A 22,947-nucleotide genomic window follows, 5' to 3' on the forward strand; every position below is an offset into this window, starting at 1 on the left:
GAATAATGAAATCCAAGTTCTTAAGAGTTTATTTTCATGAATGAATATGTGATTTTTATCTCTATATATTATAGTAGTGTTCTCCTCTTTATCTTTTCTCTTCTAATCAATAATTTAGTAGGTAATCAAGTTTTAAAAAAACAATTTTTTTCTTAAAAAAAGGACGAGCCAAATGGGTTGTCCCGTTAGCCCGTCAACCCATCACAAGACGCGACGGGTTCCATTTTTTGGCTTGTACTGTGTAAACAGGTTCATTTTCAATGGCCAAAAATGGGTCAGGCCAAAATGGGTTGGACTGACCCGTTTTGTCACCCGTAATTTTTCATCTTATCATAACTTTAATTATACATTTTGTTTTCATTTGTACGATTTTATTCAATGGTCTCTCAAATTATTTCTAAAACACACATTTGATAATTTTTTTAATATTTTTATTTATTGTTTATTTTTATAATGTAGAATACTATTTTGATATTTTTTATATAATTATTTTTACTTTCTAGCTCATTATCATATGTGTAATTTTATCACTATAATTTTATAAATAAATTTTATTTACTGCAATATAATTATTTAATTTAATCGCCATGAATCTTTTTTGTCACCATGCAACTTATATTGACGTTTAAAAGGCGAAAAATTTATGTTAAAATTTTATTATTATTAGTTTAATCTTTGTTCTTTGTATGATTTTGATCAAGTGATGTAATATAACTTTTATTAATATGTTAAAAAGAGATTTCATTAGAATTTAAGAAATTTAAGTAAATTGACATTTAAAATAATTTTTAATTTGAATATTTATTTATATTTTATATTTTTTTAAATATTTTTTAATTTTATCAACTATGGAATCATGTGAGGAATAAATGTTTTGGTTCTTATGAAATTTTATTTGGTATTCTAATTTGAAATTGTGCATTCCCGGATGGAGAAGATCTCCAATAAACCGAGGTATTCAATAGACCATGGAATCATGCCAAAATTCAAGTCAGAAATCATGTCTCCACATAGTCGAGGTCATTACAAGAATCCAGAAACATGTCTCCATAGAGTTAAGGTCATTGCAAAAAGCCAAAAAGATGTCTCTCTAGGACTGACGCCACTGATGGTGGCTGGTTGATGGTTCAAGATTTGTGAGGATGTTACCTTAGGACCGACCTCCCTATAGGAAGCTAAGATTGAGAGGAGTATATTCGAGAATATAAAGGAGAATCTTGGCGAAAAATCTCATCTACATTTGATGAATATAAACCAGATTAGGAAATATTATTGTTATTATTTACTAATTATCTTTTGATTAAATTATTTGAGAATATTTGATTATGTATATCTACAAAAATTGTACCCGACTTGCTTATAAATAAGAGTGTTACTCCCACGGTCAAGGGACGAAATTATTTTGGCCTAAGTGAGTCATTAACTAAGATTAAAATATTTATTTCTTTTTGTCTTCGGTCTAAGGTTATTTTACGCATCGACTCCTAAGTGATGTGAGACTTATTGGGTGTACTGGAACAAGCCTCTCAGTCGAGGACAAGGGGAGTTGTTGGTCTCTACGATGGGCGCCAATGTAATATAATTTTATTTGGTATTTTAATTTAAAATATATATAATTATAATATAATTTATTTCTAAATATTTGATATGGAAGAAACAACGCTCATTTTAATATTGAATATTTAATAATATTATATTTTCTTTACCATAATTGTTTATTATTTTATAAAAATTAATTAATTAATATTGAAACAGTAAGAAAACGAGTATGGATACGGGTACGAGTATATACTCGTTATATGGTGGGATGAGAAAAAAACTTGACACCTGTTGTGTTTGGATATGAATATGGGGATGAATTTTTTCATTTACTAGAAATGAGATAGGATAACGAAACTCATCTCCGTCCAACTCCATTGTCATCCTTAATTCATGGGTTGTTGTTCAAACTTTAGTTGGAGTTATACATGTTTGTAGGTTGTATGTTGGTTATCACCTACTTGAAATTTGGGTTCATGAGATGCACATGAGGTGTGTAAGAATGTTTTTGGTGGTGTTTGGGATAATGGAGCGCGTTGGTATAAAGAGGAAGAGACTTTTACCATTTTTATTATTTATCATTTTGCTTCTTTATACCGTTTTTTATTATATTTATATTTATTGAATGATATTTGGAGATAGTAGATGATAATTTAAGAAAGGAAAATGATATGCTGACCCCTTATATTGACTCCATAAGTGACTCCATGACATGGCATGCACAGGTGGATTTAATTTTTTAAATTAAAATTAATTTTTTTGAAACATTTTACTTGAGACGTGGCAAAAGCGGAGAGTGGGTTTGGGCTTGAATAATCGGGTCAGCAGTAGTTTTGGATAGTGGGTTAGGCAGCATCAGTTTTTGGAGAGTGGGTTGAACATTTCTATTTGCTCCTTCTCCCGCGCACTCAGTCTCCGCACAATCTCCGCACAATCGCCGCACGAAGACGCTCTTCTCACCAGCAGGGTGTGCATTTTAGATGGCGAAGGGTTTATTGGTAAAAAATTTTAACATTGTTTCCTTCTCCCCGTGCTCACTGGTATGGTTCTGACTTCACCCCTTATTGTGGTCGCAGTTGTAGGTTCTAGTGTCACCGGCAAGGGCATCGGTTTCTGGAGTGGTTGTTGTGGCGAAGGAAGATAGCAAAATCTGTGTGGCGGCTAAACCTTGAAAGGGTTAGGGTTTGCGGATTTGGAGGGCGTTTGCTGCGGAGGAGTTCAACCGTTTGTGTTTTCTCCTTCTCCCGCGTACTCAGTCAAAAAGCGTATTCTCTCCGCACAGTCGCCGTTTTTCTTCCCACCGGCAAGGTATGCAGTGTAGATGGCGAATGGTTTTTTGGTCGAAAATTTGATCTTTCTTTCGTTTCTCCCCCGCGCTAACTGGTATGAGTTCTCATTTCACCCCCTTTTGTGGTCGCAGTTGTAGGTTCTATTGTCACCGACAACGGCAACGGTTTTCATAGTGAAAGGGAGTTCTGACGAAGCATCTCCTCCATTGTTCAAAGGTCGCACTTCTACGAAGGACCAGGACCGGGTTTGTAGCAGATTGTAGGTATGACGATTTTCTTTCTATTTGTTTTGTTAGGGTTTGTTTTGTTGCGTTTTGATAATTGTTAGATGTCGTGATTGTTCTTCATGGATTGACCAGCCATCAGGATATGAACAATTTATTTGTAAAGATTTACTGTTGTTTTTCTCTTTCTGGCTTCGCTGCATATGACCTGCAAGACACACGTTGAAAATACCTTGTTGAAAATTACTGCCAGAAAAATTACATGTATAGAAGAGTATCCCCAAATTATGAAGCAAATTTTTCATTTTTTCTGGCAGAAAAATACCTTGTTGAAACATCTAACATCTCAAACTCTTTCACAAGATGATCACAGATGTCCTAGTAGACACTTTGTTTTTGTATTGTTTTGGTTCTTTCTGTAATATTTGCTCATTATAGTTTTGAAGGGTCAACTTGTGAAAAGAATACAAAATAAAATAAAAAGATCATATGATCATTTTCATATCTCTGTAGTGACATCATCATTGTAATATTTTGTACTAGGGTTTAAGATAAGAGCTCCAGTAGCCACTAATTGGTTATCAACACACATAACTAGTGCATCCATATCCACTATTATTGTATCCATTCATCACCAACATTGCTGAAACACCATTTTTTTTTCTTATCACTGCCTAAACGTAAAAGTTAAACTGTGATAAAGATTTACTGTTAAAGTCATTATATTTTGAGTTTGAAACTGTGATAAAGATTTATTGTTAAAGTCATTGATGAAATTTGTCTTTTTTCAATTATTTGTTCATCTGTAGCGACTTCCATGATCAATTTTTTGAGTTTGAAGTGGTACAAATTTGCATATGTCAAAATGATGTAGACCATGTTAATATGTTATCTGATTCATCATACAGCATATATTTGGAGTTTATCTATCTGTGCCTTTGACATGACCTTTTGAATGTGGTGTGACACAATAATTAAATCATCCTCTTAGGGAAACCAAGTACTAGTTTTGTGAATAGGTATATTAAATCTGTCACATTTTGTTTGTGATGACCTCTATGCAAGTAAGTGATGACCTGTGCAGCATTTGTTGCAACAATGAGGTTTGACTCAATTTTTTGAACTGATACTATAGCAGTCAATTCGTGTGTTTGGGGTGACTGAATTTGGTTAATAATATGTGATTTGTAATAAGTGGGGTTAAACATGTGTGATTTGTTGGTGATGACTTTTGTGCACTGTGTGTGATGATTTGTGTGCAAGTAAGTGATGACCTGTGCAACATTTGTTGCAACAATGTGGTTTGACTCAATTTTTTGAACTGATACTATAGCAGTCAATTCGTGTGTTTGGAGTGACTGAATTTGGTTAATAATATGTGATTTGTAATAAGTGGGGTTAAACATGTCTGATATGTTGGTGATGAGTTTTGTGCACTGTGTGTGATGACCTGTGTGCAAGTAAGTGATGACCTGTGCAACATTTGTTGCAACAATGAGGTTTGACTCAATTTTTTGAACTGATACTATAGCAGTCAATTCGTGTGTTTGGGGTGACTGAATATGGTTAATAATATGTGATTTGTAATAAGTGGGGATAAACATGTCTGATATGTTGGTGATGACTTTTGTGCACTGTGTGTGATGACCTGTTTGCAAGTGATGACCTGTGCAGCATTTGTTGCAACAATGTGGTTTGACTTAATTTTTTGAACTGATACTATAGCAGTCAATTCGTGTGTTTGGGTGACTGAATTTGGTTAATAATATGTGATTTGTAATAAGTGGGGATAAACATGTCTGATATGTTGGTGATGAGTTTTGTGCACCCAAGTGATGACCTGTTTGCAAGTAAGTAATGACCTGTGCAGCATTTGTTGCAACAATATGGTTTGACTTAACTTTTTGAACTGATACTATAGCAGTCAATTCGTGTGTTTGGGGTGACTGAATTTGGTTAATAATATGTGATTTGTAATAAGTGGGGTTAAACATGTCTGATTTGTTGGTGATGAGTTTTGTGCACCCAAGTGATGACCTGTGATACATTTTTTTAATCAGTATTAATCCAATTTTGTATCTGTTTTATTATGCCAGTCAATAATTGTTTATGATATTATTTACATGTGATAAATTTTCACTTATGTTTGGTACTTTGTGGATATATGTTTGATGAATTTCAATGAACTTGGTATGTTATTTAGGAATTTTAAGTAAGATGTCTAGTAAACGCAAACGCAAATGTATTCCGGAAGCAGGCAACAAGGGAAAGAAGAACAAGGTGGTGGAAAATGTTGATCAGGTATAATTACAATCTTTAAGTGATTTTACTATTTTTATTATTTATAATAAATAATATTTTGTTGATGGTGCTATAGGTGCGAATTGTGCATAGGTGCGAAAGCAAGTACATTGTTGAAGTAAACAATGTACTAAAAGCCACCCACCGTAAGCGGATTCAGGCAACACCATTTAGATGGTGTTTGGAGGTGGACAATGCATTGGAAATAAATTGTCCTTTGTTGAGGGAAGTGTTGCGTAGATGGGTTCCACAAGGGGAATACATTCGTGTAAGTCAACATTTGGTGGGGTTATCGGTTTATGATGTTTGTATATGCTTAGGTTTTAGTATGGTTGGTAAATGTGTTGAATTTGATGTTGATGTAAGTGGGATAGTAGGTTCACTTTTTGAGAAGAAACCAATCACCTTGCGAGACATAATTAACAAGATTAAGAACCTAGTGGTTAGTGATGATGATGTAGACAATGCGTGCAGGTTGTATTTGTTACTTTGTTTTACTGTATTTTATTTTCCTAGGACATCTAGGACAGTGACCAATATGCCTTTCAAAGTGTTAGACAACCTTGACAACTTAAGCGACTATAACTGGGCAGAGTCAGTGCATAGTTTTTTGATCTCTGCACTCAATCATGGATGTAAGGTTGTACGAGAAAAGATAAATACTCGTAGCCTTAACTTAGCCGGATCTGTTGTAGTTGTTCAGGTAATTATTGTTTTAAGAACCTTTATTTTCCTTATGCATTTGCATAATTTATTGATTTGTCTAACATTGTTATAGGTTTGGGCTACTCGTCGTCTTGGCTTAGAAGATGTAGAGGGGGAGGTTCAATTCCCAAGATTTCTGTGGTGGCCCTCCGTGAAGATTAGGACACCTAATATTGAGTCTGCTTTTGAAAAGAATAAGGTTTTATTTGTATATGTTTGGTTAAATTTGGTTTTATTACCAAATGTGTTCCAAAACAGATTTTTTTTTATTTGTAGATTGTGTTTGGTTGGGCCCTAACTGCAGAGGAGAAGAACAACCCAATAGTGCAAAATGTCGTTCATTTTGAGGTGCAATATAATGTGAAAAATGATGGCATTGAGGGTGTTTCTCATTCCAAACAGCAAGTGGATTTGGAAGAAAAATTTGAAAAACATGAACGGGTGATTCTAGACATGAAAGAACAGATAAAGAAGATGCGTGATGAATTTTTTGATGCTCCTGAACCTGACTCCTGTGCAGGTAAAGGAAATGATGTTAATGAAGAAGATGGATGTCCTTCTGAGCAAAAGAAGTGTGATGAAGGCCAGGCTTGTCCTTCACACCGGGAAGAGAGTCCGCAACCTCATGAGTGTGAGGAAGATGACCTGAATGACAAACCAAAAGCCAACCATAATGGAGACGACAAAGCTATTAAGCCTAACACTGACGGTCAAAGTAATACACTATTTATAGATAAGGCTAAATTGTATAAGGATGTGACTGCTGTTGGTTGTTCCAGGTATGCTATTTTTTATTAATAATGTATTCAACCACAACACACACTAATAGTTAACACTTGAAGTTGTTTCATTTGACTTTTCAGAACTATTTATGTTGATTTGAATGGTGAGATATTGAGGAGCGATGAATGTCAATGTTTTCGTCCTCGTGGTTGGATTGATAACATGGTAAATTATGAAACTTAAGTTTATGACTATTTGTATTGTTACTACAACCATGTACTGATATAATTATTGTTTTTGTGTTCAGTCTATAATGTTTGCAGCGTACGAGTTCATGTATAAACAGAAAATGTTGACCGGGAAGATTAGCAGGGTTATATTCAATCCTTTCTATACAGTAAGTTTTTTTTCCCTTTAATATTTATGCTTAAATTAGTGTATAAGTATTGACATTTGTTGTGATTCAAAATGTAGTTATCCTTGATTGTAACAAAAGAAAGGTGAATAGACGTGTGTGGTGTCTAGATGACTACAGGCATTACCTGACACGTGATTTGGTTTCAGTGCAGGATATATTAACAGCAGATTTTGTGAGTATCTTTACTTGTTAAATGGTCTTATATTTTGTTAGCAAATGAAATGTGTTTGTTAATGTTACTTCTATTCAGTTGTTTGCCCCAGTCATTTATGCTGAACATTGGTGGTGTTATGCTTTTAATTGTAAAACGAAAGAGTTCTTTGTCTTAGATTCACTTGCACACAAATGTCGAAGGCGAAAACAGATTGATAGTCACATGGTAAGTCCATGTGTGACATTATAAATTTTCAATTACTGATGTTCATTGTGTTCACATTATTTTTGTTCGATTTATATCTGTTATAGGTACAAAATGTGGAACATCTCTTTTGGCTATTCTTAAATGACAAAAATAAATTGAAGCCAACATTTGAAGTCCATATTGAAGACGTTCCTGAACAGCCTAATTTGTAAGCACAACTTTAATTGAGTAGCCTATTCATACAGCTTGGTTACGTAATTAGGAAGTTTTGAATAAATGTTTTGTTAACCACTTGCAGGCATGATTGTGGTATTATGGTGTTGAAGTATCTTGAGATATGGGACGACATCAAAAGATTTGATGGGAAAAGCATGCCAGCTTACACTGATGTGAGTATAATACCATCGGAACTGTTTACATTTAACTTGCATAAAGTTATTTTGATATGAATATGTAATTAAGTAGTTGTTCGTTGGTGGCAGGAGGATCTACAACAATTCAGGCAGCAGTACATTTGTGACTGGATTCTTCACCCATAAAATAAGCATAGGGAGGTTGTCCTTGAAATATTTAAACCATATTTAAAGAAGTAGAAATGTCAATATTTTAGTGTTGATTAATAGGGTAACTTTAAGGTCTTTTTTTATATGGCTGACGTCCAAAAGAATTCTTACTTGCACTCCTTTGTACAGTGTTAAGAGTGACAATGACTAGAATCAATTTTGTAAACTATGTTCTTAACAATCAATTCTGTTATATATTAAAGTTGCCTGCTGTTTGTTCTGTGTTGACCAACTTCCAATATAAGTGATGACCGACTTCCATATAAGTGTATACCCACTTTATATTTTTGTGTTACCAGGTAACTGATGATAAGTACGTTGGTATCCCTAATTTTGGCACATATTAATTAAATTAACTGTAGAACACCATGATAATGCGAATTTTGTGAACAAAATCTGGGGATAATATTAATGACTACTACTGAACGTAGTAAATAGTAATTAGTACAAATACTTTGACCGTGTGAATAAATAAACATGTCATTGACAAACACAAACTCTAATAACAAAAGGTGTTTGGTTATGCCATGTTGATCATCTCAATTGATCCAAAAAATGTCGTTTTTTATAATACTAGTTCCTGAAAAAAAAAACAATTACTATATTAAGCTATCATAAATGTAAGGCAAAATTAAACATGTCTGTACTGTGGCATACCTAATGATTTGTTATGAACCAAAAAGTTGTTGATTACTTTCTATTGATGTTAAAAGTGATAGAAAGCCTGTGCACTGGACATCATAAACCTGGGCATGGTATAAGGGTAATTAATTATTTCCATAAAATACCATAACAAGATGTAGTTACGAAAAGAATACTAACCATGTTGGTTGTGGAACTACTTTGAGCATTCAAAATTTCATTAGCTGGTGCAATTGAAGTATGTAGTTCCCCATCCTAAAGTGCATGTCCACAAATGAAATTAAAAACTGGACAACCTACATATTAAAAAATGGTCCTCTAAATAAACATAGTAAATACATACAGTGGCATTACAAGAAGATTTATTCCTAGCTGCTGCATTTTTCTTTTTTTTGCATATCTTCTCTACCGTTGATTGCATCCTTGTACCTCGTGGTCGACCCTTTCTTTTAACATGAATTGGACTTCGGATCGTTGTTTGGTGAGGACCACTATTAATTGGAGAAGAAATTTGCACATTTGTTTGTTCACAGTTCCTAATGTTGTGGAACAGGATAACAAAGGATTCCTTGATAATAAGTCTAATTGGGAACACAAGAATTCTGTACCCCTCTCGCTTTGGCATGCAAACTCAGCAATGTCATAGAACTTTTTACACAATAAGTCATACCTATGAACAGTGGGTTCATCTTTCTTAGTGTAATATGATGCTCTTATCAAAGTATGCCTTCGCAATATGCGTTTGCTCCATCGACTTAAAATATACTTTTGTGAAACTAGTTTTACCTCCTCTTGGGCAAGGACCATCAAGCTGTGGCGGCAAAGAACTCCTCTAAACTCAAAAAGCCGGCAAGTGCATTCAATGTCTTTTGTCTCAACATCAAATATAACTTCATTAAATTTGTCTGCACTTTGGTCTTTCCATATCAACGCCTCTTTAACAATATATTTTGCTTTACAACCATGCACTTCAACACTTTTGATATTACAATTCATCTTACACCTAAGCTCATTTTGCACTTCACTAAACTTCGCATGAGTGAATTCATCTTGAAATTGTCTCTCAATAAATGACTGAGACCCACATGGAAGGGTAGTATTAGCAGAAGCAAAATCTGCTTCACACTCTTTCTCCGCCTTAGAACGAAGGGCATTGTCATATTGGACAACAAACTATTGGAGTGTTGTAGTAGAGTTGATGAACCCATCAAAGAAAGCATTCATTCCCTCACTTCTCTGAGTTGTGGACATGCCTGCCCAAAAATGACATTTCAAATAACAAGGAACCCATCGACGTCTTTCTTCGTAAAAAGTGTAAAGCCATTCATTAAGTTGAAGATCATACTTTTCAATGAACTTTGCCCACCCATTCTCAAAATCTTCAGCACTATCTGACTCATATACCAATTCTTTTACACCATGCTTGATTTCCTTGTATTTGCTATATCCCACTAATTTTTCTGGTAGTTTTTTCATGATGTGCCAAAGGCACCAACGATGTCGGGTGTTGGGGAAGACAATTTCAATGGCATTTTGCATCGCCCTGCATTGATCAGTGACAATTCCTTCAAGGGCTTTATTTCCCATGCATCGCAACCAACTTCGAAATAGCCACACAAACGTACCAGTATCTTCAGCACATAGAAGCCCACACCCTAATAAGATTGACTGACCATGGTGATTAACACCCACGAATGGTGCAAAAGGCATATCGTACTTATTAGTTAAGTATGTGGTGTCGAAGGACACAATGTCACCAAAATATACACATGCAGCCCGACTCCTTCCGTTTGCCCAAAATATATTGCTTATGCGATTATCTGCATCAACATCAATTTCAAAAAAGAAGTCTTTGTTGAACTCCCTCATACTGGAAAAATGATTTAATAAAGCTTGTCAGTCAACTTCTATGTCTGTGGTGCGACTTAACTATGTCGTCAAACAAAATGTGGAAACTGATGTCCAGCCTAGTAAAAATTCCAGTCCAAACGCAAATGACAACACAAATTCGGGACCCAATTTGCATCCCAACGTGGAGCCTACTAACACGGCTAATGTGGAGGACATACTGCAGATGATGGTTCCTCCACCCACAAATATTCCATGTGTTGAGGTTGGGGAGAGTTCCAAAGTTCAATCTTCTGTTCTGGATAATATATCACTAACCTAACTCATGAGTGTTTAATGTCTTCAATTTTTAGGTTATTTATTTTTAACTTGAGTGTTTTTTATGTTGATTTTAATTTTCATGGCATTGTTGGAATGATCTACTACATCTATGATATTAAACTTATTTTATCACTGTCATATCTATTTCACTGTCAGTTTAACTTATTATATGATCATCTATGTACAAATAAGTGTTGACCACCGACAAAGATTTTGCACACCTTCATAATTTCTGATACATGAAAAAGGTTATAGTATGAAACTCACTTACCATCAATCACACAAATAGAGTAAAATTTAATGTAGGCTACTGCCCATGATGAATGTGTGGGAAAATTGTGGTACAACTGGAATATAACATAAATGCCTAACACTAACAATAATAATTGGTTAACAATGAAGTATTAAGTGTTGACCTACAATACACATTTTGCACACCTTCCAAATTCGTGGTGTCTGATAACATAAATTGTACGAAAGTTAACTTTACCAAAGTAGGCGTGTGATAATTGATAATAACTACTCCATACTTAGTGAAATTTAACACCTTTATTGCGTTCATGAAATATATTAAACAACAACAATACGTGATAATTCATCCACAACTCCAACATGATATTTTTGTTATCTATATTCAAATTATATGATGACTCAAGAACAATTAAGTAGTGACCTGGTTCAAAAAATTGGACTTAATCACTCTAACATTTTAATTGTAGATCAATCATATATTAAGTGTTGACCTGTGAACAACATCTTGCACATAATTAATCACTTGTCATCTGTGTGGTAACCAAGATTACTAAATTTTAGATCACATATGTATTCGCTGTTCACCTGTTATAAAATTTAGTTGCACGCAATCAAAATTAAGATGATCAACATCCAACTATCACTTAACATAAACCACACAGAATTCCACAAATCAATGAGTAAGCCAAACAAGGAAATTGTCATCAATCACGACAACAATGTCTAAACATAAAAAAAACCAAATTTAGCAATACAAATCCAAATTACAACAAACATCAAATCTATAAACCAACTACTTATTGCGTTTCCTCCCACTAAATGCTGCAAAAGGAGTTCTTATTGCTATACTCTTAACACGCAACCGAGGACCCTCCCTTCGTCGGACATACATGTTGCTTTGTTCAGATTCTTGTGTATCCTGATTTGGAAAATGAACTTCTTCCACATGACCCCTGTCACCAGAATTGCCAAATTCAATGCAGCCAATGGGGTGGTTCGAATTAGGTGTTTGCGAATGACCAGCACTTGCTTCACCAAAGTCAGAAAAATTCATTTTGCCCTGCTGGTGCTGGCGTTGGTTCTTCCTCTCAATCATCATTGCATTCAAGTCTTCAAGTTCTTTTTGCAATTCCCCTAGCACACTTTCTTGTTGTTCGACAGCTTTAATTAAGTCAACTATTTTAGTACCCTTACTTTGACGTCCGTATACCTCAAACCCTTCTTTAACAAAGGGATTGGTCAGCTCTTCTGCAGAGGCAGCAACATCTGCAACAACCTGAAACAATTCACAATAAACTTCAATCAATATAGATGACAGATTTAGGAAAAAAATCAAACAACAAAATACCCAACTTACAGTGTTATTTGTCAAACTCCTTTTAATTACATTGTCCCCTGCTTTCATTTCCATCCAATGCAAGATTCGGGGAAACTTTGTCGTGCGCTGACAATCCTTTAAATTCGGTATCAAAAAATGGTCAAAAGACCATAACTGCCTCAATTGTAATCAAAATCAGACATAACTCAACCAAATATTTTAAACGGATCAAACAACTTCTAATTTAATTTAACATATAGTACCTGTAACAAATAAACACATCCAGCTACGTGGAAGTGTTTGGTACTTTGTTTCTCCTTCAAGAACAATTTAGCTTCACATATACTGCCAACCAAAAACTCATACACCACTCGACCCCAATTAAATTTCCCAATACTACCCAGGTCATCAACAATGTTAAACAAAATAGAAAAAATTGTTCCATTACGATTGGGCAACAAAAACTCAGAAATTGCTAACAAAACATAAAGCTTACCAAAATCCTCTAAACAAAGCACTTTAATATGTTTCAAGATGTAATCATATACCATGTCGATATCAACAACTTGGGAAGCTCCAAATAAATTCCTTGAATCACTATTTAACCCTTCCTGGTTTAAATCAATGTTCTCACCCACCACCCTCAAACCTAGACCAAGACATACATCTAAATAGGTAAATCCAACAACTTGTGCACTCATGTCAAACCCCCCAACCTTTCAACCCACCTACTGATTAACGGAGTCAAAAGATTCCTAGATATTTTAACAGACTCTGTCAACTCAACCATCCATCCAAATGGTGTTCCTCGGATAAATGATTTTTGCTCATCTGTTAACTTGTTATTCAAACTACCAATCAATTTTGTCCGGCATGAATGCCTAAAACAGATCTGGAACAAAAAAAAAATAGTTATGTCATTTTTTACATGACAAATTTGCAAATAAATTGAAAAACAAAATTTATCATACCTTGCGGTCAACATTGAATTCACTTCCCTCACGGAATGCAGCCATATTTATGACCTGAATACATAATTTCATCAAACATATAATTTAAAATGAAATCACACTATCCATACGTAATCACCCCATAATCAACTATTGAGTGTTATCACATGAAAGATCACAAAAATTCAGTCATACCACACGCTTCCAGAATATTCAACACAGGTCATCACTTGTGACCAAACAGGTCATCAGTCATATATCACACACGTGTAATCAAGTTGGCAATGAAACCACATCTAAGGAATAATTACAAATTAACTCACATTATCCAAACAGAATCACCCAATAATCAGTTGTGCAATAAAATAGTATGGAAGTTAAAAAGATTGAGTCAACACACATGATTGTAAGTCATCATCAATAAATCATACAACTTTAATCCACTTGGGTTTGAAACCACATCAAAGAGATAACTACAGATGAATGCATATTACCCATACGTAATCACCCCATAATCAACTATTCAGTGCACATGAAAGATCACAAAAATTCAGTCATACCACACGCTTCCAAAATATTCAACACAGATCATCAGTTGTGACCAAACAGGTCATCAGTTGTGACCAAACAGGTCATCAATCATATATCAAACAAGTGTACTCAAGTTGCCAATGAAACCACATCTAAGGAATATTTACAAATTAACTCACATTATCCAAACAGACTCACCCAATAATCAGTTGTGGAATAAAATAGTATGAAAGTTAAAAAGATTGAGTCAACACACATGATTGCAAAAAATGCAGCACAACTCATCCCTTGGATGCACACAAGTCATCATCAATAAATCATACAACTTTAATCCACTTGGGTTTGAAAACACATCAAAGAGATAACTACAGATGAATTCATATTACCCATACGTAATCACCCCATAATCAACTATTCAGTGCTATCACATGGAACATGAAAAAATTGATTCATACCACATGGTTCCAAAAAATAAAACACAAGTCATCACTTATGAGCAAACAGGTCATCAGTCATACATCAAACAAGTGTACTCAAGTTGCCAATGAAACCACATCTAAGGAATATTTAGAAATTAACTCACATTATCCAAACAGACTCACCCAATAATCAGTTGTGGAATAAAATAGTATGGAAGTTAAAAAGATTGAGTCAATACACATGATTGCAAAAAATGCAGCACAACTCATCACTTGGATGCACAGAAGTCATCATCAATAAATCATACAACTTTAATCCACTTGGGTTTCAAACCACATCAAAGAGATAACTACATATGAATGCATATTACCCATACTTAATCACCTGCATATTACCCATACATAATTACCCCATAATCAACTATTGACTGCTATGAATTCAAAAAATTTAGTCAAACCACATTATTGCACAAAATGCAGCACAGGTCATCACTTGTCAGCAAACAGGTCATCACAATAAAATAAGACAGATTTCATCAACCTAGTTAGAAAACTAGTATTCATGCATCTATCAAAGCACCAAAATCACAGAAAAGGAAAAATAACACAAACATACCAACCACCGCCTGAATCGAACAACTGAAAGCACCACAAACCCTAACTTCGCAAGCTTTGTGGAGGATTACAGTGTTGTGGTCATTCACCTGTACAAGATACATGTTAAATTTGTCTTTAAACAATAAGTCACTTCACTATGCCGGCGAAAACCAAAAAAAAATCTCAATTCCTTAACCAAAAAACCCACAACGACGACTTTGGAAAAAAATACCACAAACTTGTTGCCGTAGTGGAGAAACGCAGATAAAACAAAACATACCTACGAACTACGAAGCTGAATCCAACAATGGAGACGAAGAAAAACCCTAACTTTGGCAGGAATGTCTTCTCCCTTCGTCTTCTCTCTTCGTCTTCTCCCTTCGTCTTTTTCGACTCACTACAACACACGTATTCTCCTTGCTTCCTTTCTCCTTTCTCCTTTCCTCTCCTTTCTTCCTTTCTCCTTTCGACTGGGTTTTCCCTTTCTTTCTTTCTTTTCTCTTTTCTCGTTTTTCACGAAGCTGAATCCAACAATGGAGACAAAGAAAAACCCTAAATTTGGCAGGAACGTCTTCTCCCTTCATCTTCTCCCTTCGTCTTCTCTTTTCGTCTTTTTCAACTCACTACAACACACGTATTCTCCTTTCTTCCTTTCTCCTTTCTCCTTTCTCCTTTCTTCCTTTCTCCTTTTCAGTGGGTTTTCCCTTTCTTTCTTTCTTTTCCCTTCTCTGATTTTTGCTCCCACTCTCCACACGAAACCCTAATTTCCTACCCTTTCAATTAAGACGCGCCCTAACCCACTATCCAAAACGCCTTCTGACCCGATTATTCACGCCTAACCACACTCTCCGCTTTTGCCACATCTCAAGTAAAATGTTTCAAAAAAATTAATTTTAATTTAAAAAATTTAATCCACCTGTGCATACCATGTCATGGAGTCACTTGTATGGAGTCACTTATGGAATCAAAATAAAGGGTCAGCGTATCATTTTCCTTTAAGAAAATGGGATTAAAGATAGCGTGGAGTAAAAAATAAAAATGGTAAATGTTTCATTTATTCGGACCTTATGTTTCTCTTTCTCTACCTCGGCTTTTATGAAATGTTACTGACAAAGAGTAAATACGTGTAGACATGGTTATGTAGTTGAATGGGTGTCGAAGTCTAGACAACCCTTTGTTTATCTAATCACCAAATTAAAATTAAAATCCTTTAACCACAAAACATTTTATATATAACCTTTGACCACTAAATTATATTTCTTAAGCCACAAGGAATAAATTTTGCAGTTGGAAATTACAAATATTAGAAAAGAAAACTATTATTCATGCTGGCCACTGTTTTTTGTCTGGATGCCCCTACAAATTCGATAAAAAAGACTATTTTAAATCAAACTCCCTCAAGGAATTTCCTTTTATTTTTGTACATGAAAGGACTGGCGAAAGAAAATGATTTAAATTACAAAGGAAAATAAATGGCAACGAAAACTTCACTCGCCTTCTCCGGACTCAATCCAACATTCCATGCACTGTGCTGAAAACTCGATCGCTGAAGATCGTCCTGAATTTCGTCTAACCATTTGACAATCACGATAATTTCAGTGACAACCAATCTGGTTAAGAATCACAAAAAAGTCAGTTACTGAAATTACATATCATTTCGTAATTTTACTTGTCCACGTACTAATATCCACTAACATTAAAATACTCAAGTCCTTACTCACCATTAAGAAATTTAACGCAACAAGTTACTACGAAAAATTATGTATTCTTCCAATAAACAGAAATTCATTGATACCTTGAGACACCGACTGGTTTCTTCAAGTATAACGATTAAGCATAGCAATATTGTTAAACTCCTGCAGTAGCTTTTACAGAACCCGATTTTCCCTGATATTAAACGGAACAACATTACTTATATCATAGAAAGTTGCAAAACTATCCATTCAAAATTATTAGAAGAGCATGCATCATCAATATTGAAAATTACAGATTTTAAAGCCGAAATGAAAATCACATTGCCAGACAACAGCCAGACTTTGGATTTGATAGCTAGTCGTGCAGGAAAAAAAAAAAAAATAAGGCAGCCGCAACTATGTTTTATTGCTATTTTTAAATAAATGTAGTGGCCTTCAATTCCAAAGTTCTATAGTTGATATTATTCATTACCAATTAAATCACCAAGTTATTCATTTTGTTGACCAAAATTCTGGACAAGAAACACATGGAAAGAAATAAATGAAATAAATGGAAGAATCATCGACTTACCTCAGATGATTGACTCTTTCGAATCCTCCTAGTAGGAGTCCTCATGGTAACAAATTCCTCAGCTGCACTTGGGTGAACGCCTACAGTGGCATCGAAGTCAGCCTTGGTTAAGCCCGCTTTGATAGCAATTGCAAACCCCTGGGCATCAAGCGAACGCATGTCAAGTGAATTGAAATTTCACGTATAGTTAATAAGGCAATACAGAGCAGCTGTAACAACTCTAAAAACCTGTATAATTTCAGGAGCATCTTCTCCACACATATGCAGACCCAAAACTTTATTTGTCTTTGCAGAGACTACTACTTTCATAAACACCCGATCAGGAAGCCCAGAGAGAGTAGATTTCAGCGGCCTAAAATCTGCAGTGAAGATGTCAATATCTCCATACTGTTGTACAGCCTGGAAAATCACAAAAAGTATCATAAAACATTAATCTACACAACCGATTAAAATATGCACAAGACCATTTACATGTATGAGAATCAGACACTGCATAATTCTCTCACCTGTTCTTCCGTAAGACCAACTTGTCCAATTGGTGGTTGAGAAAATACAGCGGAAGGAACAGTTCTAGATAAAGAGGAAAGTAACAGAATCAGTTGGGAAGCTATGAATTTACTAAAACACAGCAGTGTACAAGTTACCAAGATTAGCTTCCGATATTACATGCACGTTCAGGAATGAGTGAAACACATTATGGAAACGGAAAGCTAGAGCGTAACGTATGCACTAATAAATGATTGAACAGAAGATTTACTAGCAAGATACTGTTTGGCTTTTTTTTCAACCGTTTCTCTATTATTAACTATTGGGTGAAATTCTATTTGGTTGGGTCCCAACAAATAAGAAGTAAACTCAGGACCAAAATTTTAAACTGTTTGAAATACAATAAAGATTTTCGTTTCTTCACCTGGCTGAACTACTCAGCTCTGTTCTCAATATCTGCGAATAAGGTAACGAAATTCCAAGTAATTTGGCCTTTTAACAAACGGTTTCATTAATTTCATCACAAATGTGAATTGATATGCATTGTCGATTACTTTAATCATCAAAGATTTATGAACAAGCTTTCAAACAAATAAAAATATTTCAAAAGTGTAATGATTGGGTGAGCAAGATTGGCAGAATAGATACCCACGATTCAACAGTTGGATTTGTATAATGATATTCTCTGAAAATAGTGAAGCCATTTGAGGATATAACTGACAGTACCAGACCAGTTACTAAGTCACCATTGAAGGTTATATATGAATTTCTTGCAATCCTAACACTGGTTTCTTAAAATGTATCAGCAATTCATGAAGATTAAAAATATTAGAATATGGATTCTTTTAGAATATGTTTAAGGTTAATAATTACATTATATAACTGGCACCTTTGACATCTCAAAGATATGTTTTCTGAAGTCCAGCGACCAGGATATTTCATTGTGTTTTAACAATAAAAAACAAGCAGTTAAAATATTATCCAGGATTGAATTGCAATAAATGGAAAAATTATACTTTATAGGTATCAAGGAGTAGTAAAAATACAAAAAGTCAAGCTATATTTTATACAAACTTTATAAGCAACCGTTATTGTCACAGGACTACTTTCATACACTATCAGTTCTTTTACCAATTTATTATTAATGATATTTTGTTTAAAAATGCATGTGAGCTCAAGCAAAATGCTAATAAAAACCTATAACTAAACATGATGCATTACGTATATAATACCTATAATCAGGTTTTGTTGGGTTATCCTGAAACAGTGTTTTTACTATTGCCCCTGCCTCCATCAAAGCAACTGGGGTCAGATTTATTCTGTTTGTAACATCTCCAACCGCCCAGATTGAAGGAACTGATGTTTGAGAGTATTCATCAACCTGGAATGAAGAAGAGTGAGCCCAATATCATAAGAATATACACCAAATAGAACCAATGATAAGGCTTAAATTACCTCTATTGATCCATCTTTAGCTAGTTTCACACCAGCAGACTCCAGCCCTAAGTTCTGCAGTGAAATCAAAGTTCATAAATATTCTCTATGTTTTTGTCTCTTTCTGTTAAATGCATAAAAATAAGATGCTTGAAAAGTAAAAATTTAAATTTTAAAATTTGAAACATGTAAAGTAACTATTAAGGAAACTAGGCCAACTATGAAACAAGGCCAAATACACCGTAGTTCAAAAGTTCCAGACCTTTGAACTTCAATAAAGATTGAAATTAGCATGAAGCATCAGCACAGAATTATTCAAAGAAAATTATGCACATAACTTGGAGAAAATATTGCCACATAATGAACTAAAACAACAGTTAAAAACTATTTCTATTGATATATTTAATAGTGTAAGTTGTTAATATTGGTAAGGTCAATCAAATTCCTCGCCTCTAAATCATTTTCTAAGATGAAAAATATAGCCACGTATTTAAATTTCAAACAGGTAGCTACTGAAAAGTAAAACAATACAACTGAAAATAATACCTTAGTATTAGGTCTTCGTCCAGTAGCAAACATAATATGTGAGAAACCATTCATTGTACCTTTGTTGGTTTTTAAAGTGAATGAACCATCAGCTGACTTCGTGATAGCTTGGGGAGACTCCTCAGGATGGATTTCAATACCTCTCAGAGACATTTGTTCTCCAACAAAATCTCTAATCTGCAGACATAGTTCGCAATTTGAATGGGATAGTATACTAAGCAGCACCTATTCTCCAATTATAAATCATTCATGAGTGTATACCTCTTCATCAAATCCCCTCAGAACCTTCTTTTGCCGTATAAAGAGATGAACGTCGCTTTTCAAACCATTAAAGATACCAGCAAACTCCAAGGCAATGTAACCACCACCAACAATGGCTATTTTCCCAGGTTGTGATGGTAAATCAAGGGCAATATCTGAATCTATTGCGTATTCCTTCCCAGGAATATCAGGAATGAAGGGACGACCTCCGACGGAAACTAAAATGTGTTTGGCTGAATATTGCTTACCATTAACGTCAACCGTGTGAGCATCTATAATCTGCGGATTCCAAAAGCAACATCACCATAAAATAGAAACAAAATCTTCATTCATTGATTAATATCTAGAAAGCTATAGAGTACTTCAAAACGAAGCCATAGCATTATCCTACCTTTCCATGCCCTTCGATCAGCTTGACCCCAGCATTGTTCAAGATATTCTTGTATATGCCAGTAAGACGCTGCAACTCAGCATTCTTATTAGCTATCAAACTACTCCAATCATGCTTGGGCTCACTGTCATAACTCCAGCCAAAACCATGACTTTCTTCAAACTCATGAGAAAATTTTGATGCATAAACAAGCAACTTCTTTGGCACGCATCCTCGTATTACACAGCTACAAGGAGAAGACAAAAAAGGAAACATAAAAACGAAGCATTTGAATTTGAATTCTTTTACAAAGGAACAAAAACTGAATAGCATACCCAATTAACACAATGAGAAGGCCATAATAGAGGGAAAATTGATTGAAATAGCTAAGTTGTAAACATTTTTTCATACAAAAGCCACCACCGGTTGAGTTTAAGGCTCAGTCATTATTGTGATATCATAAAGAAAATAAGCCGGTTTTTATAAATTGCAATTGTAGATTTAAAAAAAAAAATGAATTAAGTTTCTCCAATTAGTTAAGCTGTATGCAATACTTTAAATAAACTTTTGAAGAAGTTAATAGATATAGATAGAACTTCTACAAATGAGATTATGTAAGCTAATATAAGAAAATATTAACTCTCTTTTTTTTCGTATTTTATTATCTATAATTGATTAATTACTATTTTATACTAGTAAAAAGAAAATTAGTATCCATACTTAAAAATATTTTTTTAATATCTACACTTAACATTTTAAATCTGTTGTAATTTAAGAACGGAAAGGAATTCCAGTGATACCAGTATTTAAATATTTTCATTACGTTGCATGAAAAACCCAATTACATATCTAACACTGTGACTTGTCAAAAGAGCCGGTTAGCCCGAAATCCACGTATCCTGTCCTCCACAACAAGAAACCCTAGTTTAACAAATCGAAATAGTAAAAACAGAGGGAAAACGAGAAACTCACGTTCCGCCGACGCCTCCGGTGGTTTCGGAAGCGACGGTGGAGAAAGGAAGCTCGCAGATGGCAACAGAAGCACCGTTATTGGCGGCGAAACGAGCGGCTCGGACGCCGCCGCTTCCTGCGCCGATGGTGAAGAGGTCAAAGTCGTAGTGGACAGCGACAGGCTCGGCTCCGTTTTGAGATTCGGCGCGCACGGAGAAGGTGCAGCGGCGCGTGAAAATTGGAATTAGGGATTTGGAAAGAGGGCGACGGAGAAAAGAAGAGCGAGGAAATGGAAGCGTTTTGGAGAAGAAGAGAGTGTTGAGAGAGAGCGATGGCGAGAAAGAGAGCGAAGTTGCCATTGCTTTTGTATTTCTGTTTTTTTCACTTCTTCTGTCTGTGGACTCCTTTTGCTTGCTAATGCAAATTTACTTGTCGCAATATAGCTTTATACTCCTTTTCACTTCTAAAATAGAAAACCCTGATTATGTAATTTTAGAATCATCAATTATATTCCATAAAGTAAGAATAATTCTTATCAAACCAAAAGATTCAAGACAAAAAAAAAATATTTTTTTCTTCCAGAAAAATATCATATTTACTATACTATATTATAATTGAATTAATAAGTGCTAAGAATTATTTTTAAGCGCTATAAAATAAATAAAAAAACCAAAATAAAAAAGTGTATGAAACTTAAGCTTTCTTCAAAACCATGAAATAGATTAAAAATTAAGTGACTATTTTTAATTAAAAAATTCAATAAAAAAATAAAATAAAATAAGTATCCGAAATATTCAAAGTGTTTTTATTGCCTATCAACTAATGCATTCAGCCTATAAATAAAATATTTCAAATAAAAAATAAACCAGGTTAATGTACTAATTAGTCATCTGTTAAATAAAGAAATGGGATTAAATGAAATCCAATTTTAAAAAATAATAATGATACCATCAAAGTAAAAAATAAGAGAAAGAGCCCAATTTATGTGAAAAACATTCATTTATACAGAAACCAAAGACTAATATAAATGTTTGGTCCTCATTATTTGTGAATATAGGTTTGTTTTTTATGTTTTAATTTTTTTATATCTATACATTTAAATTTATATTATTTTGAATTTTTTCTTACAATAGTTATAATTTTAGATTATGTGATAATGAAGTTCATATCAAAATATAATGATGCAATGTGATACAACTGTGTAGCACTTGAGGACCGAGAATAATATTTCATATCAAAGGCATTGTCTGAAGCCACCTCAAAACCACTTTATTCCATTTCTAAGGCAAAAAAGTTTTCAACAATAAGAACATTAACATTTTTTTTTTTTTTCTACTCCTACAGTTTCTCCCCCGACAACGTTGGTTGTTGCAACGAAGTTCCTATTTGTAGAGCCGAAAGGGTCTCCTTTGCAACAGGAATTTAACCCAAGACCAGAGACTTCTTCTCACGATCTTGTTGAGCTCTTCTTGTTCGGATCTACCCATCTTAAGATACTCGAGTCAAACTTAAACCTTATTTATTTCGAACATGCCCATAATCAAAATATGAATATCCTGGGCTGAACCATCATCAAAGGTTGAATCTTTAGACTGATAAAACCACTTTGGTATGATGGATCAGATATGCTATT

General features: G+C 34.4%; 4 protein-coding genes across 5 annotated transcripts; 1 reads left to right on the top strand and 3 right to left on the bottom strand.

Annotated features, from left to right (window-relative positions):
- The first annotated feature begins 2,958 nt into the window (after positions 1 to 2,958).
- LOC114191262 (uncharacterized) lies at positions 2,959 to 8,099 on the top strand. The gene is made up of 12 exons (XM_085675994.1): positions 2,959 to 3,091; positions 5,256 to 5,353; positions 5,430 to 6,056; positions 6,132 to 6,257; positions 6,335 to 6,837; positions 6,922 to 7,006; positions 7,089 to 7,182; positions 7,226 to 7,371; positions 7,450 to 7,578; positions 7,665 to 7,768; positions 7,859 to 7,949; positions 8,043 to 8,099. The coding sequence occupies exons 2-12, from the start codon at positions 5,270 to 5,272 to the stop codon at positions 8,097 to 8,099; spliced, it is 2,046 nt and encodes a 681-aa protein (XP_085532120.1). The 5' UTR covers positions 2,959 to 3,091; positions 5,256 to 5,269.
- A 589-nt stretch (positions 8,100 to 8,688) lies between these two features.
- On the bottom strand, positions 8,689 to 10,634 carry LOC114191264 (protein FAR1-RELATED SEQUENCE 5-like). Its single transcript, XM_028080435.1, has 4 exons — positions 10,053 to 10,634; positions 9,552 to 9,938; positions 8,946 to 9,020; positions 8,689 to 8,703 (listed from the first exon to the last, which is right to left on the bottom strand). The coding sequence occupies exons 1-4, from the start codon at positions 10,632 to 10,634 to the stop codon at positions 8,689 to 8,691; spliced, it is 1,059 nt and encodes a 352-aa protein (XP_027936236.1).
- Positions 10,635 to 11,898: 1,264 nt separating this feature from the next.
- LOC114189678 (uncharacterized) lies at positions 11,899 to 13,290 on the bottom strand. Its single transcript, XM_028078311.2, has 3 exons — positions 12,768 to 13,290; positions 12,544 to 12,678; positions 11,899 to 12,462 (listed from the first exon to the last, which is right to left on the bottom strand). The coding sequence occupies exons 1-3, from the start codon at positions 13,203 to 13,205 to the stop codon at positions 11,980 to 11,982; spliced, it is 1,056 nt and encodes a 351-aa protein (XP_027934112.2). The 5' UTR covers positions 13,206 to 13,290; the 3' UTR covers positions 11,899 to 11,979.
- A 3,012-nt stretch (positions 13,291 to 16,302) lies between these two features.
- Positions 16,303 to 21,742, bottom strand: GR (glutathione reductase). Of its 2 annotated transcripts, XM_085676169.1 has the most exons (12): positions 21,336 to 21,742; positions 20,385 to 20,610; positions 19,994 to 20,272; positions 19,733 to 19,909; positions 19,208 to 19,261; positions 18,985 to 19,133; positions 17,773 to 17,836; positions 17,495 to 17,665; positions 17,267 to 17,404; positions 16,797 to 16,888; positions 16,497 to 16,611; positions 16,303 to 16,357 (listed from the first exon to the last, which is right to left on the bottom strand). In XM_085676169.1, exons 1-10 carry the CDS (start codon positions 21,671 to 21,673, stop codon positions 16,850 to 16,852), a joined length of 1,635 nt encoding a protein of 544 aa, XP_085532295.1. In that variant the 5' UTR covers positions 21,674 to 21,742; the 3' UTR covers positions 16,303 to 16,357; positions 16,497 to 16,611; positions 16,797 to 16,849. The 2 variants fall into 2 exon arrangements, with proteins under 2 accessions (XP_085532295.1, XP_027937137.1); XM_028081336.2 differs by having other exon boundaries at positions 16,303 to 16,611; positions 21,336 to 21,741.
- Positions 21,743 to 22,947: the final 1,205 nt, after the last annotated feature.

This window comes from Vigna unguiculata, chromosome 7, assembly GCF_037176805.1.
Source record: "Vigna unguiculata cultivar grain cowpea cultivar isolate G323 ecotype 2 chromosome 7, ASM3717680v1, whole genome shotgun sequence".
Classification (NCBI taxonomy): domain Eukaryota; kingdom Viridiplantae; phylum Streptophyta; class Magnoliopsida; order Fabales; family Fabaceae; genus Vigna; species Vigna unguiculata.

Coding starts and splice junctions, on each gene's coding strand:
- LOC114191262 (XM_085675994.1), top strand. CDS start 5,270: ATGTCTAGTAAACGCAAACGCAAATGTATTCCGGAAGCAGGCAACAAG. Junction 6,258..6,334: donor CTGCTTTTGAAAAGAATAAG/GTTTTATTTGTA, acceptor TTTTATTTGTAG/ATTGTGTTTGGTTGGGCCCT. Junction 7,950..8,042: donor GCATGCCAGCTTACACTGAT/GTGAGTATAATA, acceptor CGTTGGTGGCAG/GAGGATCTACAACAATTCAG.
- LOC114191264 (XM_028080435.1), bottom strand. CDS start 10,634: ATGAGGGAGTTCAACAAAGACTTCTTTTTTGAAATTGATGTTGATGCA. Junction 9,939..10,052: donor ACGAAGAAAGACGTCGATGG/GTTCCTTGTTAT, acceptor ACACTCCAATAG/TTTGTTGTCCAATATGACAA. Junction 9,021..9,551: donor TGGTCCTTGCCCAAGAGGAG/GTAAAACTAGTT, acceptor CATGCACTTTAG/GATGGGGAACTACATACTTC.
- LOC114189678 (XM_028078311.2), bottom strand. CDS start 13,205: ATGAGTGCACAAGTTGTTGGATTTACCTATTTAGATGTATGTCTTGGT. Junction 12,679..12,767: donor GATGTGTTTATTTGTTACAG/GTACTATATGTT, acceptor CAATTGAGGCAG/TTATGGTCTTTTGACCATTT. Junction 12,463..12,543: donor GGAGTTTGACAAATAACACT/GTAAGTTGGGTA, acceptor GAATTGTTTCAG/GTTGTTGCAGATGTTGCTGC.
- GR (XM_085676169.1), bottom strand. CDS start 21,673: ATGGCAACTTCGCTCTCTTTCTCGCCATCGCTCTCTCTCAACACTCTC. Junction 19,262..19,732: donor GACGAAGACCTAATACTAAG/GTATTATTTTCA, acceptor ATTTCACTGCAG/AACTTAGGGCTGGAGTCTGC. Junction 17,837..18,984: donor CCAACAAAACCTGATTATAG/GTATTATATACG, acceptor CTCTTTATCTAG/AACTGTTCCTTCCGCTGTAT.